The sequence below is a fragment of the Felis catus genome, chromosome A1 (genome assembly GCF_018350175.1).
Source record: "Felis catus isolate Fca126 chromosome A1, F.catus_Fca126_mat1.0, whole genome shotgun sequence".
Lineage (NCBI taxonomy): Eukaryota > Metazoa > Chordata > Mammalia > Carnivora > Felidae > Felis > Felis catus.
This window is the reverse complement of record NC_058368.1, coordinates 114,119,915-114,136,381: the sequence shown is the minus strand read 5'-3', so window position 1 is coordinate 114,136,381 and position 16,467 is coordinate 114,119,915. Positions and strand designations below refer to the sequence as shown.

General features: G+C 38.6%; 2 protein-coding genes across 11 annotated transcripts in view; one reads left to right on the top strand and one right to left on the bottom strand.

Annotated features, from left to right (window-relative positions):
* Positions 1-16,467, top strand: part of KLHL3 (kelch like family member 3) — a 282,390-nt gene that overhangs the window by 20,718 nt on the left and 245,205 nt on the right. For all 10 annotated transcript variants that reach the window (XM_019832598.2, XM_019832575.2, XM_045059495.1 and 7 more), the window contains exon 2: positions 1,127-1,285. The gene's annotated coding sequence lies outside the window, so the exon portion shown is untranslated. The remainder of the gene's footprint in view (positions 1-1,126; positions 1,286-16,467) is intronic.
* On the bottom strand, positions 741-4,979 carry LOC123385975 (palladin-like). The gene is made up of 4 exons (XM_045059522.1): positions 4,914-4,979; positions 4,146-4,263; positions 3,380-3,442; positions 741-1,209 (listed from the first exon to the last, which is right to left on the bottom strand). The coding sequence occupies exons 1-4, from the start codon at positions 4,937-4,939 to the stop codon at positions 994-996; spliced, it is 423 nt and encodes a 140-aa protein (XP_044915457.1). The 5' UTR covers positions 4,940-4,979; the 3' UTR covers positions 741-993.

The following is a 16,467-nucleotide window of genomic DNA, read 5'->3' as shown; positions in this document are numbered from 1 at the left end:
AGGGTAGTAGAAGAACTGTGTTTTTGTCCTGTTCTACCATTGAATTGCTTTGTGATTAGGTGAAAATTACTTCTCTGGGCCTTAATTCTTTGTTTCTATCCCATTCTCTGATTGGGAACCATTACTGAACCATTAATCCTCTGGTAGTCTCTTTTTCTCAAGAAAACTTCTTTCTTTTAATCTCATTAATTACAATGCATATTCCATTATAAACATACTGTAGTAGTATTGTAGAAAAATAACAAAGATTAATAGTTTTCTCTGGGTGATGAGAATATGGGTAATTTAAAATTTTTTCTTTATGCTAGTATCAAATTGTATAATTTGAGATTGTATAATTTGAGATTTTCCTTCCTGAATGTGATGTACAAATGTTCAGTTCTGAATTAATATTTAAATGAATATATTTTCTTCACTTGGTGCAAGAACTGTTTTGGGCTTGAACCCTGACTTGCAGCATTGATTAGCTTTGTAACCTTGGGAAAGGCTAGCAAAATGCTCAGCCTTGGCTGAGGTTTTGAGGCTCATTTAGTGTTTCTGAATTTCACTTTTCTTATAAAATGTAGGTAATGCATCCTTCAAAATTTTGATGTGAGGATTAAATGAAAGATTGCTTATAAAGTATAAACTCAGTGTTTAGCATGAGATAGATCATCATACTTGTTACTCTTCCCTAAATTAATTATTTGGTAAGAAACTTAAAAAAAAACATGTTTAGGAAGCTATGCATCATTATTAATTTGTTTTACTCTTAAAAAATATGTTCTCATATTTTTTTGCTATTTGTATGTCAAGAACTAATAGTTAATTTGTGAAAATAAACCAGTCTTTTCACAGCCATTAAAACTGTTGTGTCACACACACACATAAAACAAACAAACAACAAAAAACCCTGCTATCTTTTCTTTTTTGGTTGTTTGTTGAAGAATCACTTGGATTTGAAATAATAATTGTTTAACAATAGAAATTTTTGAGCCTGTAACAGATCAGCTATTAAACTTTACAACATGAATTAGATTTCAAGGTTAATTGAAATAAAAAGCAAATCAAAAAGATTGTGACAATACTTCTCCTCAGAATCTGGAAGTCCTCAGAGTCTGCTATCTCCTTTTTCTCTCTGTGCCAGTGAATTTGAACTGTGGTTATTGCCTGGACGTGGCATTCAAATGTGACAGACTGACCACTGGTTGTAGAGATGTCTTGAAGATGCTGAAGAAGAAACATAGAATTCACAGAATGGAAGAAACTCTTTCACCATATGCAATGATTTAGGATGCCTACTGTGGTAAGTATGCTTTTTGTCATAGTTATTGACATCTGACTGTCCTTTAAGCAAAACAAGTAGTTGGTGGGACGCTTTGTGCTTTATAGCGTGCTTGACAGTCACATAGAAGTTATTTTTACCTTAATATCATAGAGAAAGTTGTTTTTCACTTCCCCAAGATCTATTTTTCAAAATAGATCTAAATTTTCAAAATAGGGAACCAATTAGTTGGAAACTCTTCCCTTTGTTGTATTATTTTGTTGAGTTCATATATAGTCATAGATTTAATCTTTATTACCGGTCATGTAGCGTGGGCAGTATTTGTAATTTGTTAAGGGTTCTGAATCATGAGTTAGAGGACTTGGACCAAAATCTCAACTCTTCCACTAGCTGGTTGATGCTGATCATAGGAACTTGGAAACTTTTTTTTTTTTAAGATTTTATTTTTAAGTAATCTCTTTACTCAACATGGGGTTCAAATTAATAACTGCGAGACCAAGAGTTGCATGCTCTGACAGAGCCAGCCAGGCACCCTTGAAAAACTTGGGAGCTATTTAAAACAAAATTTTTTTTAAATGTTTGTTTATTTTTAGAGAAAGAGAAAAACAGAGACTGGGTGGTGCGGGGGGGGGGGGGGGGCAGAGAGAGAGGGAGACACAGAATCCAAAGCAGGCTTCAGGCTCTGAGCTCTCAGGACAGAACCCAACGTCGGGATTGAACCCATGAATTGTGAGATCATGACTTGAGCCTAGGTTAGATGCTTAAACTGACTGAGCCACCCAGGAGCCCCAGAAGTTGGAAACTCTTAATCTCTGTGGAATTTAGCTTCTTTATCTGTGAAATAAGGCTAGCAAAATGCTCAGCCTTGGTTAAGGTTTTGAGGCTCATTTAAGATAAATAATCTGAAAACCTTCCTTAAAGAGTGAAGAGTTATACTGTTATATAAAAAGTATATAAAAATAGGTGGTTTGATCTCACAGTGCATGCATGAATGGGTGGCATTTGTGTAAATATCCACCTTAAATCTCGATTCCCTTCCTCTCCTGTTTTCAGCTCCAGAATCCTCTAGAATCTAGAATTACATTTCAGATTATAACTCTAGAGAGGGAGTATCTGAAGTCCTATCAGGTGAGACACACTGACCACGAGCACAGCCCTTGAGGCCTGATGACCAGGGCTGCATTATCACAGGGAAGGAATGTAGTAGGAAACTTGTAGAAATAATAAACACATATTGTGGACAGCCTCTGCTGCAAGCAAGCTTCCAGAATCTAGAGTAATACTCCTTCTTCTTCTTTTTTAAAAAAATTTATTTATTTCTTTTGAGAGAAAGAGAAAGAGAGAGCACACAAATGCCTATGAGCAAGGGAGGGGCAGAGAGAGAGGGCGATAGAGATCCCAGTCTCCACCTTGTCCATCTCATGATTGTGAGATCATGACCTGAGCTGAAATTAAGAGTCAGATATTTAACTCCCTGAGCCACCCAGGCATCCCGCTCCTTATTCTTAATGACATTGTTTCCTATGGCTTCCTTCCTGTATTTGGTACACGTTAAGTCTGCCCTGCTTCTCATTACAGCCAGCAAGAAGCAGTGGTTCCATTTCTGTCAGTTTTGGAAACTGGGGCACAGTGAGCCCAGAGGTTTCACCTTACTTTGGGTTGGCCTCATTGATTGAATCCTGCTTTTTCCATAGATGATACAGGAGCCTTCTTAATCCTGATCTCTCACTGTTCGCCAAGCAGGAAATAGACATTACTTTGCTTATTGACTTCTTCAAATGGGCATCTTATTGCTGGTTCGGAGAATTGGATAAACCATGAGGTCAGGTAGAGAATAGTCTACTTGGAGAGTGGAATCCAAGAATTGCCCTCCAGAGCTGGAGATTGACCTAGACCAAAAGTCTAAAGAGTATAGGATAAACCCTGAGTTTATCCCTGAGTAATGCCCTGTGACATTGAACAGTAATTTCTCCCCTTCTGGTACTCACTTTTAGCATCATAAAACAATTATTTCTGAGGTTCTTCTTAGTTTTCCCTTTTCCTTCTTCTTACCGCTTTGATAACATCTACAATTTATCTATAAAATCTTAACTTCATGCAGTATGGATAAATTACCTTGGTGAACACAGGGGCTACAACACAGGTGGATCTGGACAGGTTGCTGCAGGGACTCAGCATCTGGTTTAAGAAATAGAAGAGACAGTGTCATCCATTCTGTCAAGGTCCTGAAACTTAGGTACATGGTGGCCATGGACTGACTGAATCAATTTTAGCTGCTACCACCACACCCCAGATTTCCTCTTTGAAAAGGATAAAGCTTCTAATTTAAATGTTATTTGAGATATCTGTTCCTGTGCCACCTTTTTTTCCCTTTCCTGCAGCTTTCCATCAGCTGAGATGGTGAAATGTAACACTAGGCAATTACATTTGGGAAATGAGTTTTGGCAATTATGTAGAGACTGTATATAAAAGGCATAAATAACTTGTAAGTTTTACTGACTACCTTTTTTTTTCTCCTCTATACAGTTGCTCTTGTCTTCTCTTTTAGGCCTTTGTAAAAGCATCTCCCTGCCCCCCTCCCCTCTTCTTTTAATTAAAAGGGAATTCATTCCATGGATAGTTGGAATACTCTTTTATGGGACTGAGCTCCTAGAAACCAACTGTCTCTTATGATCTGGGACATAAACAAATGGCTGACCCACAGAACTACCATGGAGTTATTTCTGAGACCCGTGGATTTCTTTCTTGTTCTTTTTTGAGGTCATGCAGCTGAAGGTTCCCCTCATGTATACTTTTTAAGAAAGTTGCATTAATTTCTTTTTCTCTGGGCCTGTGTCTCCATTATTGGGACCCCTCAGAAGGCTTTTAAAACTGAACATACCCTTTGGGGGTCAATATACAGTGGTTGAACTAAGGTAGAATAACTTGATCTGATGTTGGAGGTTTCATTAACCAGGGAACTGATGGTCAAAGAAACTCTAGTGGTTTTCTTCTTTATCCTGTTGTAGAAACAAAACCAAACACAGTCCAGTGAAAGAAATATTAGAGGCAGCTTTGATAGAAATGCTTCACTGTATTCATTTGAATGTATCACATTTTCACTTATAATCCTTTTGTTTTTGATTTGCATTATAATTTTAGCTTTTTTCTCTTTGATCAATTAGTAGATTATGGCTCTTAATAGTTCTGCTTTAAATTTCCTTTGTCTTAGTCTGATAATCAGTGAGCTGTTACTGAACACTTAAATTATGTGGAAGATATAATTTATAAAGCAAATAATAACATTAAAGTTTGGGAAAGTTTAGGAGTTTTTTTGGTGTGTTGATTTATTTTTAAAATTTTTTAAAAATGGTTTATTTATTTTTGAGAGAGAGAGAGAGAGAGAGAGACAAAGCGACAAAGCTTAAGTGGGGGAGTGACAGAGAGAGAGAGAGGGAGACACAGAATCTGCAACAGGCTCCAGGCTCTGGGCTGTCAGCAGAAAACCTGCTTCAGGGCTCGAACCCATGAACTGAGAGCTCATGACCTGACGTGAAGTCAGATGCTTAACCAACTGAGCCACCCAGGTGACCCTGGTGTATTTTTTTAAAGTAGAATTTCCTCTATATTTTTATTGCAACAAAAATGCACATTCACATTCTTTACTTACTCTGACATTTCTGTAGCATATTCCATGCACAATCACAGAAAGAAACGTTTTCTTCCCTCTTCCCTTGTAAGAAAGAGAAAAAAGAAATTCTGTCTGGATCTCACTGGAATTTAATAAAATTTAATTCAACTATATTGTATTCACGCCAGAACCAGCAAATTAGTTTACAGGCAGTAGGTCAATCCAGAACATCTGAATTCTTGACTAAGGATGGAACTACTTTAATACTTTCAGTTTAAAAAATCCAGACATTTACCTTTACAGAGCTATAGCAGTTGGCATCCAGAAGAGGTACTGAGTCACTTCCCAAAAACAACATTTCAGAGGGCAGATGTTGGTGTCTGTGAATTTGTGTTTTGGTCGAAAGTCTTCAGCATATTTATTATAATAAGAAATCCATTGAAGCACATTGCTGTGTTGAAGGATGTTGTCAATGTTCATATTATCTCTATGAGTAGGTACTTAATAGAGAAATATATCTCAGTTCTTAGTATTAAGAACAATCAGGCTTCTGTGCTAGTACTTTGGTTTTCTTCACAGGTACTGCAAGTCTTAGTATTGATTATATTTCCTCTGTGTTAGCTATTTGAAAGTCTAGTGGTCATTTCATAGGCAGTAATTCAATAGACATTAGAGTCAGGATCTCTTAAATTTGTAACCTGATATTTTTTCCCCTGCTATGTCTATGATGATTTATTTACCCAAACCAACATGTAGATCACATGATCCCACAAAGAACTTTTATTTTATTTTCAGATAGAAGAGATGGAAGAGATTATACAGACTAGCCTGAATAACAAAATAATACGATTTTCAGAAAGCCATTCGCTTTTGGAAGTAGAATATTTGAAAGTGTAACTATTCCAGAAAACCCAGGCTCTAAGGTCACTTTATACTTCAGTGCTTTTTTAAAAAATTTTTTAATGTTTATTTAGAGACAGAGTGTGAGCGGGGGAGGGGCAGAGAGAGAGGGAGACAGAATCTGAAGCAGGCTGTAGGCTCTGAGCTGTCAGCACAGAGCCTGACTCAGGGCTCAAACTCACGAGCTGTGAGATTATGACCTGAGCCAAAGTTGGACACTTAACTGACTGAGCCTCCCAGGCACCCGTATACTATAGAACTTTAATGAAAAAAAAAAATTAGTTCCCACTTAAAAAAAATCTTCTACATACAGTGTTTGATGCCATCCATTAGAATAAGATTAATGTCCTTTTAACCTTAATACATAATCTCATAATTCTTAGTGGCTTTTTCAGTCTTTAAAAATTCCCTTATCATCTTGAAGTTTTATAACTAAAATTTTGGTGATGTAAAGTATTTACTAGGGGCGCCTGCGTGACTCAGTTAGTTAAGTGACTGACTTATTTTATAAAGTAAAAGATTAAAAAAAATCTTTGAACTGGAGTTGCCTTTTTTTTTTTAAGGATTGTTGGTTTTTTCTTTTATTTTTTAAATGTTTATTTATTTCTGAAAGAGAGCAGAGGAGGGGCAGAGTGGGGGGCGGGGTTGGAGAGTGGCGGGTAGGGAGGGGAGAGAGAATCCCAAGCAGAATCAGCACTGTCAACGCAGACCCTGATGCAGGGCTCAAACTCACTAACTGTGAATTCATGACCTGAGCCAAAATCAAGAGTCAGATGCTTAACTGACTGAGCCACCCAGGTGCCCCAGTTTTTTTTTTTATTTTGAAAGAACAGGTAGAATTATAATTTAGTAGTTCAGAAGAAGATAGGTTCAGTTCTGTGAGAGTACATGTGCTAAAGGAATTGCAAACATGTGTAGATTACCTTTATGTCCAAAATTGGTCACAGAGTCTGTACCTGAAGACTCTCTAAACAGGGTAGATTCAAACCTCGAAGTGTTGCCTGTATTTATTTGACTTGGATCATTTTTCTAATGAATGAAAACTTCACAAACACGTCAGCTTTTTGCTTTTTTGACTGGGAACCACATTGTGCTGAGTCTTTATTTTCTTTAGTAACATTGAACACTGAAGAAAGGGAACTGAGACTCCCGACCCCCTTCCTCTTAGTCATGCCAGAGTTGTGTTTGTTGACTGGCCTTCTGTCATTCTGGTGGGTGACTTGTCAGAGTGCCCAGGCTTGGGCCTGCTTGCCCTTTGGCTGTGTTGAGAATTCTGTGCAGTCTGGGGCGGGGCCACTTGAAACACCTCAGCTTTTGAACTTTTGAATACTTTCTGATGTCTTCTATGCTAAGACCCCAGGAACAACACAAAGGAATTTAGAGTTAGCTGTCACAATGAAACTGTATGAAAAGATCAGTCATGCAGAAGATGTATAATAATGATATAGAAACTACCTTAACAGTGCAGAAGATATATAATAGAAATATAGAAATTACCTTAACAGTGCTGTAAGACATCAAAAGTGTTAATGTCATAGACATTAAATACTGCCAGTGACCTCGCAGAATAGCACAGAACCAGTCACCCAATAGGCTGTTAGAAATATGTACTATGACCAAGCTTGACTGTTGTGAGAAAACTTCATTCCCAGAGTCGACCTTCAACAGAACTTAGAAGGATGTTAAAATTGGAAAATATGAAGTGTGTAGGTATGTGAGTTCGGATGGGAATGTGTAGTGGTGGGGTGAATACTTGTGGGGGGTGGGTAGAAAAAGAAAACAAATAATATAGGGAACATTAAGCTGCCACATACTGTGCTTATCTCTTTATGTCACTTGTGGAGAAAGCATTCCATAGCCATTCAATGGTGAGGAACACTATGGGATCACATTGCCTGGATTTACTATTTATCAAGTATATTAGGCTTCTCTCTAAGTGTCATGTTTCCCATTCTGTAAAATAGGCACAAAAATAGCATTTATTTCTGGGGTTGTTTTGAGGATTAAATGAGATAGCCCACAGAAGTACTTAATGCATACATGTACCACGTATCAAGCACTCAATAAATGTTAGCTGCCATTATTGTTGTGATAGTGGTTGTTATGTATAGATACAGGTAAAGTTCCACCTTTCCTCAGGGGTTTCTAATTTAGCTCTCTTTGATTTCCTTCTCTTGTGAACTTAAAAACCTCTTTCATACACTTTTGTTTTGAGTTATTTACTATTGCGTACTTTCATTTGGAAGCTCCTTAACATTAAAGATCTTTTCAAATGTCTCCCATCCTCAAAGTATCTATCCCAGTGTTGAACAGAGAGTAGGTGTGGCACTGATTGATTTCATAGATTAATGCATAGGGAGATGCTATTAATAATCTTAGAAGGTGTGCAGTGTTTGCGCTTTTGCCTTCAACCCCATCCTACAAATAAGAACGACTGAAGTAGATTCCTTCTCTTCTGATGTTGGCAGTCAATCTTCATACCATACCAGCCATCCTAGGTGGAGTTAACCCATCACCAGTCATTGAAGATCAAGAAAGACATGGGAAATCTTGCCTATCGTCTTCAAAAAATAAAATTAAGGGCCAGAGAGGTTACATTATTTGCTCAAGGTCATGCAATTTGTTGGTACAGGAGTCAGGATTAGAATACAAATCTCCTGTCTTCTAGTGCAATCCATATACACCCCTAGCAAATAGATTCTGTATTACCAGATAAATGTAAAACTGTGGATATTCCTCTCAGTAGTTGAGACTGTAGTGATTGTTTTTCTTTTATCAGGATCCATTGTATTTATGGTTCTGAATTCAGTGGGTAATGAAACAGCCTTTTGACTTTGTATGTAAGCTCCATGAAGTCATGGAGCTGTTCACTCTGGTGAACACTAGGCACCCTAGTGCCTAGAATAGTGCAGTTGGCTGATACTTCAGCTGAGAATGTGTGGCTTCTAGAGACTCTAACCTTTGAGTGTTAGACCCTGGAGAGAAATTGTGTATACATCAGGGACACTGTGGCTGTGGCAGGAAGATAAAAATGAAATGCTTCCCCTCTTGGGAAGGGAAGGATCAAGTGAGAGAGTGTGTATGAAACTTTTGGAACTTCTTGGAAGAAACATGCCTTATAAATAAATATAAGGTCAGTTGGTTCAAGAGGCTAGAGTTTCCTCTAAGCCCCTTGGCATGTCTCATAGGAGAAGCTAGAAAACATCAACAGAATAGTCTTGGTGGTGGATGAGATTTAGGTTTTTGCCCAGCTTGAAATTGTCTGATGTCCCTAGGCAAATGAGAACAAAAAACAGAAAATCCAGTCCTTATAAAGGGAAGGTGATACTGTGCCTCCTAACATTCCAGATACTTCCTGTTCTAAGCAGGAACAATCAGACTTCCTGGGCAAGGCACCAGACAGCCCATGCTGTCACTTAATCCATGGAGTGAGGAGGCCTGGCAGGACTTTCTCTCCTGTCTCTGATCTTCCAGCCAATGAAAGGAGATGGTGATAACTAACGGAACCAAGAAGTACCCTGCATCTTACTTTGGGTTAGCATGAATTAAACAATCTGTGTCTGAAGATCATATCGAAAAGGATGAAAATATAGAGAGACCAGGTAATTTGGGAGAGAGAGAGTGCTAATTCAGGATTGAGAAAATCTAGATTTTGATTCTAGATCAGTCAATTAGTTATATGACCTTGGGCAAGACCCTTTGGGGTCTCAGTTTTCTCATATCTAATGAGAAGTGAGAAGTGAGATGGTCCCTGAAATTTCTTCTAGGTCTCTTAGCTCTTTTTAAGTATTTTTAAATTCTCAGGGCCTGATTATGCTTTAAAATCTCTGATTTCTGTAATTACCTGAGCAGATGAAATTCTATCAGAGGATAAGAGAAAGAAAGATGCACACTGGACCTAAAAGCAGAAGTGGTGGCATTTAGGCTACTCCAGAACCCAGAGGTCTGAAAGATGAGCTGAGTTTTAGAAATTACTTAAATGGTTAAAAGTGTTACTTATTTATGAAAGCAAACCTTTCAGAACTCATTTGGTTAAGTGATGAAACAAAACTGAATGTGAGAACACTACCTCCTCTATTTCTAGAAAAGGAAGAATTTTAAAATGAAAGCTCATTTTAAAATATTGAGTTCTGTGGCTAAAGCTACTGTAGTCTTTGAATTCAATTCTCATGTATTTTCCTCTAGGGATTAGAAAAGGAGGTTTTCAAAGGGAAAAAAAGCAACCCTTTGCTTGACTGCTATGAAATAATGCCACACTCCAGAGTATCACAGTGAAAATGTGGATTCTAAATATGTGTGGGCCCTACACACAACTTGTCCTGAAGAGTTCCTTCTTGATTTTAGGTAGCACTCGGGATGTCCTTGAGAGAAAAAATAACTAGGGATTTTACTTTCATGATGAGTTATGCTAGCAGGCTTCATGGCTCACGTAAATGGTAACCTTTGCTGAGTGTAACCCTAGCTCTTTGTAGAGAGAACAGAATTAGACTCCACCAAATGAAGAGTCCAAGACTTGGCAGTCTTACCCTGGAAAGATGACAAGATACATAGAGATCATACAAATGAACAATGCTGATGCCCTTATAACATTGCATGAATAGCTAGGATGTCTGCAGAGTTATACTAGCTTCATGGATATAATATAGGTGCAGTGGTCTGAAAAATAGACCATTTGAGCTATTTAAAAGTGAACAACTGAAGAATCTGATAGTAGCTACATTAGGCAAAAATTGGGGAAAGAGAAGTGATATAAGACAGATTAGCAACATATATTTCAGTGTCTTAAAATGTCACATTGTAGTGAGAAAACTTAGTGAAAATTCACATACTAAGCTAAAGTTGGTGCCTTCTTAAGTGTTACTTATTTGACTTGATGGAGAAGTTTATTGTGCTGTTTCAATATGTTTTTTGTTTGCCTATTTTATGATTTAGTGTTTATCTTAAATGTTTATCTCTTGCTTGATAACAAGTCCCATACTAAGTAACGTATATTTACAGAAAGCTCATTAATTTGCATTGTCCACAAAGCACCAGATTCCGCGAAGACACTGTTTGTTTTCACATTATACCTAACAGAGCAAGAGGAGGAAGAAGTAGTAGTTGAGGAAAGAAGTACCTGAGTTCAGTTAGAAAAGGAGTTGTCAGTTGTGTCTATGTGTGATGATTTCTGTCACTTTTTCAAGAAGTTTATTTATTTAGTTTGAGAGAGAGAGAGCAGGGGAGGGGCAGAGAGAGAGGGAGAATCCCAAGCAGGCTTCTTGAGGTTGGCACAGAGCCCAATGTGGGGCTCAAACCTGTGAAATCATGATCTGAATCAAAACCAAGAATTGGATGCTTAACTGACTGAGCCACCCAGGTGCCACTGATTTCTACCAGTTTTTGAGCAATGGCAGAGTTCCTCTTGTCTGTGGCCCATGGGTGCCCTGCAGAAATGAATAGATTTGGCTTGTGAACAGACTCAGGTTTTAAGAAAAGATGGTGTTTGACACTGAGTATTTTGATGACGGTTTGGAAAGTTCTTAAGAAAGTTGTAGTACATAGGGGGCTGTACCAACGGACCTCATTTCTTCCCGTTTATCTAGACCATTTTCTAGCAATAGTGCGTTTTTATTTTTCCAGATGTCTTTATGCTTTACCATACTACCTTCATGCTTGGTTCTGTCTCTCCATTTTTTGTTCTTTCTGTCTTGCTTTTCAGAAAGAAAAAAAAAAGAAATTACCTGTTTTTATTTTTTTTAATTTTTTAATTTTTTAAAATATTTATTTGTTTTTGAGACAGGGAGAGACAGCATGAACGGGGGAGGGTCAGAGAGGGAGACACAGAATCTGAAACAGGCTCTAGGCTCTGAGCTGTCAGCACAGAGTTTGACACAGGGCTTGAACTCACGGACCGTGAGATCATAACCTGAGCCGAAGTCGGATGCCTAACCGACTGAGCCACCCAGGCACCCCACCTGTTTTTATTTTTAAACTAATGTGAAGCATGGGCTGTTGTTTTCTAGACAACTAGAGATTTTACCTGATCATACTTAATGTTTTGCTCTTCCCTAAAGTTTGTCAAAATTCTTGGTTTTACACAGTGCCAAATAGATCTATACTAAGGAGATTAGCAGTCATGTCTCTCCGTGTTAGTATAAAATATTCACTTACCTAGTTCTTATGGTTTTCTGCAGTAACTAAATAGTGTTTTGATGTAAAACTACTAAGTCTGTGCAGCTCTTTAGTTTTTTTTTGTTAATTTTTTATTTGAGTATAGTTGACACAAGTTATGTTGTTTCAGGTGTACAACATAGTGATTCATCTATTTAACATCTTTTTATGTTATACTATTCTCTTCACAAGTATAGCTGCCGTTTGTCACCATGTGATGCTTTTACAATATCATTGCTCTATTTCTTATGATGTGCCTTTTATTCCTATGACTTATTTAATATATTACTGAAAGCCCATATCTCCCACTCCCCTGCATCCATTTTGCGCATGTCCTCACCCACCCCCTTCTCTCTGGCAGCTTCCAGTTCTCTGTATTTTTAGGTCTGATTCTGCTTTTTGTTTGTTTGTATTCATTTGTTTTGTTTTTTAGATTACACATATGAGTGAAATCATATGGTATTTGTTGTTCTCAGTTTGATTTATTTCACTCAGCAAAATACCCTCTAGGTTTATCTGTTGTTGCAAATGGCAAGATCCCACCCTTTTTTATGGCTGTGCAATATTCCATTGTGTGTGTGTGTGTGTGTGTGTGTGTGTGTGTGTGTAAACACTACATCTTTTTTATGCATTCGTCTTTCTACAAAGCTATTTTATTTAAAATTTTTTTATCATTATTATTTTTACGGTTTATTTATTTTTGAGAGATAGAGACAGAGTGCAAGTGGGGGAAGTGCAGAGAGAGGAGGAGACAACAGAATCTGAAACAGGCTCCAGGCTCCAGGCTCCAAGCTGTCAGCACAGAGCCTGACACGGGGCTCCAATTCATGAACCATGAGATCATGACCTGAGCCGAAGTCGAAGGCTTAACTGACTGAGCCACCCAGGTGGCCCTCTACAAAACTGTTTTAAAAGATAACTACTAGATTCTAAGTAGCATACAGAGTTCTATTTTGCTCTCTATGTGTCTCAACCTTTACTGTTCTGGTTTTCCTATTATCAGGGTCCACATTGTGCATGGCCTTTCTCAGAATGCTTCTCCAACATGACGCCTGGTCATGAGTAGGAATGTCACTACTTCCTCTCTCTGGTGCTGAGATCTGAGTGGGCTTGGAAAAAACTGTGACGTACCTTGAAACTCTTGCTGACTAAGGGGCTCTTTTGAGGTGTATGGTCTTTGCTTTTGTGACTTGTTTTAGGTCAGGAATTGGAGAAGCATTAGCTGAGTAGTTCATTTCTGATCCACATGTTGTCAGTTGGGGCAGCTGGGCCTAGAAAGTGCATTTTTCCAGGATATTTTCCTTACTAACATGTCTGGCACCTTGGTGCTGCTTAGTGTCTGTCTTTGTGTTTGTCTTTCTTTTTTTCTCTTCACATGGAATCTCTTCCTCCAGGGCCTCTTCCTGTGGCTTGGATTTTTCACATGATGGTGGCCCCAGGGTAGTTGAATTTCTCTTGAATTTCTCACCTGGCATAGGGCTCTAAGAGCAAGTGTTGCAATAATTAATTAATTAATTAATTAATTAATTTTCTTTCTTTCTTTCTTTCTCTCTCGCTCTTTTTTTTTTTTTTTTGAGAGAGAGGGTGGCAGAGAGAGAGCATGCGTGAGCATGAGCAGGGGGAGGGGCAGAGGAAGAGTGAGAGAATCTTAAGCAGGCTCCATGCCCAGTGCAAGGAGCCCAACTCAAAGCTTGATTTCAAGACTGTGAGATCATGACCTGAGCCAAAATGAGAAGTTGGATGCTTAGTCATCTGAGCCACCCAGGTGCCACTATTCTTTGTCTTTTGAAGGGAAACTTCTCTCAGTTTGTTTTGTTGTGATTTCTTGGACCCTCAGTTATGGCAGTATGGGAACTAGTTGTCAAAAACCCAATGTATAGAATTCTTGTTATAAAAAATTCTGGTCTTATGACTCAAATACTAAGACAAACAGATGTTTGGTTTGAATTATGTGGCAAGCTACTTTTTACTTAGTATTGTTAGAGTTTTTGAATTTAGCTCATGGTTGGGTTTGATAGATTCTTTTTTATTACTTGAGCATAAAATATTGAAACTGAACCAGCCCTGGGGCAAAGGAGCCGTGGTGGCAGAGGCCTAGACTCTAGGAGAATAATCTGCATTATCTTCTGGTCTCATTCTCCAGCACTGGCAGTGACTGTGCTGATGAGGGATGTCAGGAGAAGACTTGCTTAGAGTTAACTGTCTTGGAAGCAGTCAACCACCTTCAATCCAACTTTTGGCAGACCTACCAAATTGATGAAAGTTTATATTTTGTAAGCTCTCTCCACCTCTGTCATCACTGACTCTCCAGAACCCTTTCCCGTAGAGTTTTCTTCCTTTAGATTGGGCCCTCCAAAGCTATCACTTCCTCAAGCCCACATCAAAACTTACCTGTTTTATATATATATTAATACTCTGATAGAATGGGGCACACAAAGATACCAATTTCTCCAGCCTTTCTCTTGTTTTTAAAAAAGAGTTTAGAGTGGGAGAGAGCCAAAGCACAAGAGACTCTTATGCTGAGAACAAACTGAGGGTTGATGGGGGGTGGGAGGGAGGGGAGGGTAGGTGATGGGCATTGAAGAGGGCATCTTTTGGGATGAGCACTGGGTGTTGTATGGAAACCAATTTGACAATAAATTTCATATATTAAAAAAAATAATTAAAATAAAATAAAATAAAATAACAATAAAAAACAGTAAGAGCCATTACTTTAGCCCAAATGTTACCCTCTCTGGTGGTTGCACTCTGAAGTAGATAAGCCAGTTGGGAAGTCATCTTGGAGGTGGGGGAGATTAGATTCCTCCTAATGTCTTTCCCATCCTGCTAAATTCAGAAGAGACTAATATTTAACCTTAAAACTTTTATTTCCTTTTATATTTCACCTAACATAGAGGATATTTGTCCTTTTCGATGCCACTCCTTGAGTATGTAAGTTTTTATGTTATAAAATCATGCCTGACTTTTAAAAGAGGCCTTTCCATTTCTGTTTGCCCTACACACACATAGAGTTATTGCCAAGAGGAATACTGTGTGCACAGGACAGCTAAGACCACATACTGTCCTTAGATGGGAGTCAGGTTACTCACCACATGGACAGCGACATGTGCTAGAGCTATGTGTAACTAGAAGAGTTCCAGAGAGAGGAATCTGTAGCATTAAGCAGGCTTTGCAAATTAAAAAAAAAAAAAAGACCATGTACAATCCATTCTGAGTTATGATTTTTAACAATTATAAAATAAGATTAATACCCAGGCACTGTATTAAACACTTTATATGCTTTTCATTATTCGTTCTTCACAGACCCCAAGATGTACAATTACTATTATTCTCATTTTATAAGTGAGGAAGAATAAGCTTATACAGGTTATACAGATTGCCCAAAGTCACATAGCTAGTGAGTGGTGAAGCCAGCAATAAAATCCACATAGTCCATCTCTAGTTCAGAGAGCTCTTAACCTCTATTATGAGAAATATACTTCCCTGACCTGTATATTTCTTGGGAAATCAGAGGAAAGGGTACCTAGGTTCTGAGGGAAAGCCTGAAGTTCAACTTTGTAACTAGCCTTTGGGTTCAGGAGGGACCTTATAAGGATGAGCAGAATTGTCCACGAATAATCTCATACACAGGACACTGGGTTAAAAACTTAACTCTGACAGGGGCGCCTGGGTGGCGCAGTCGGTTAAGCGTCCGACTTCAGCCAGGTCATGATCTCGCGGTCTGTGAGTTCGAGCCCCGCGTCGGGCTCTGGGCTGATGGCTCAGAGCCTGGAGCCTGTTTCCGATTCTGTGTCTCCCTCTCTCTCTGCCCCTCCCCCGTTCATGCTCTGTCTCTCTCTGTCCCAACAATAAACGTTGAAAAAAAAAAAAAAAACTTAACTCTGACAGTATTGTTTATTGCTTAGGTGTGTAAGAAAATATGTGTTGATATAAATTGAACTGGACAGTGTGCAAAAAGCTATTTGCAAAATGTGGGAGAGATGTGTGGTAACTGTAATGATTCCATTTTTGAGATGTGAAATAGCTTTGGGTCAAAGACCCAAAGACCCATATCAGAGGCCCTTGGCAGAGATAAAATTGAAACTGTGTTCAGTGAATAAAAATATTTAAGAGGTCCAAAGGGCAGATTCTCCCTTTGTCCTGCCCCTTCACTACAGAGTATGATTTAATGATACCTCACCTCACTTCTCTCCAGAAAGTTCTTAAAGATTTACACACAGGAAGGAGACTCTTGCTGATTAGGACAGGTTAGCAGGACATATTTCTCTCCTAACTTTCTTCTTTTAGCACAGATTAATTTAGCTCATTGTCACCTTGGCAGTGTTGAACTGTGTGAAAGACTGAGAAGCTAAGTTCAGACTAGGGGAGAGAAGTGTGACAGTGACAGCTCATGGAGGCAAGGGGAGTTTGAAGTGCCAGGAGATGGGGGTGGGGTGGGGCATGGGTCATAATAGCAGACACATGTGCAGAGCAGGAGCTTTTCAGGGAGGGTACGGAGAAGCTGGGGTTTAGAGAGAACTAAGAGAGGAAGTCAGGCTTTGCA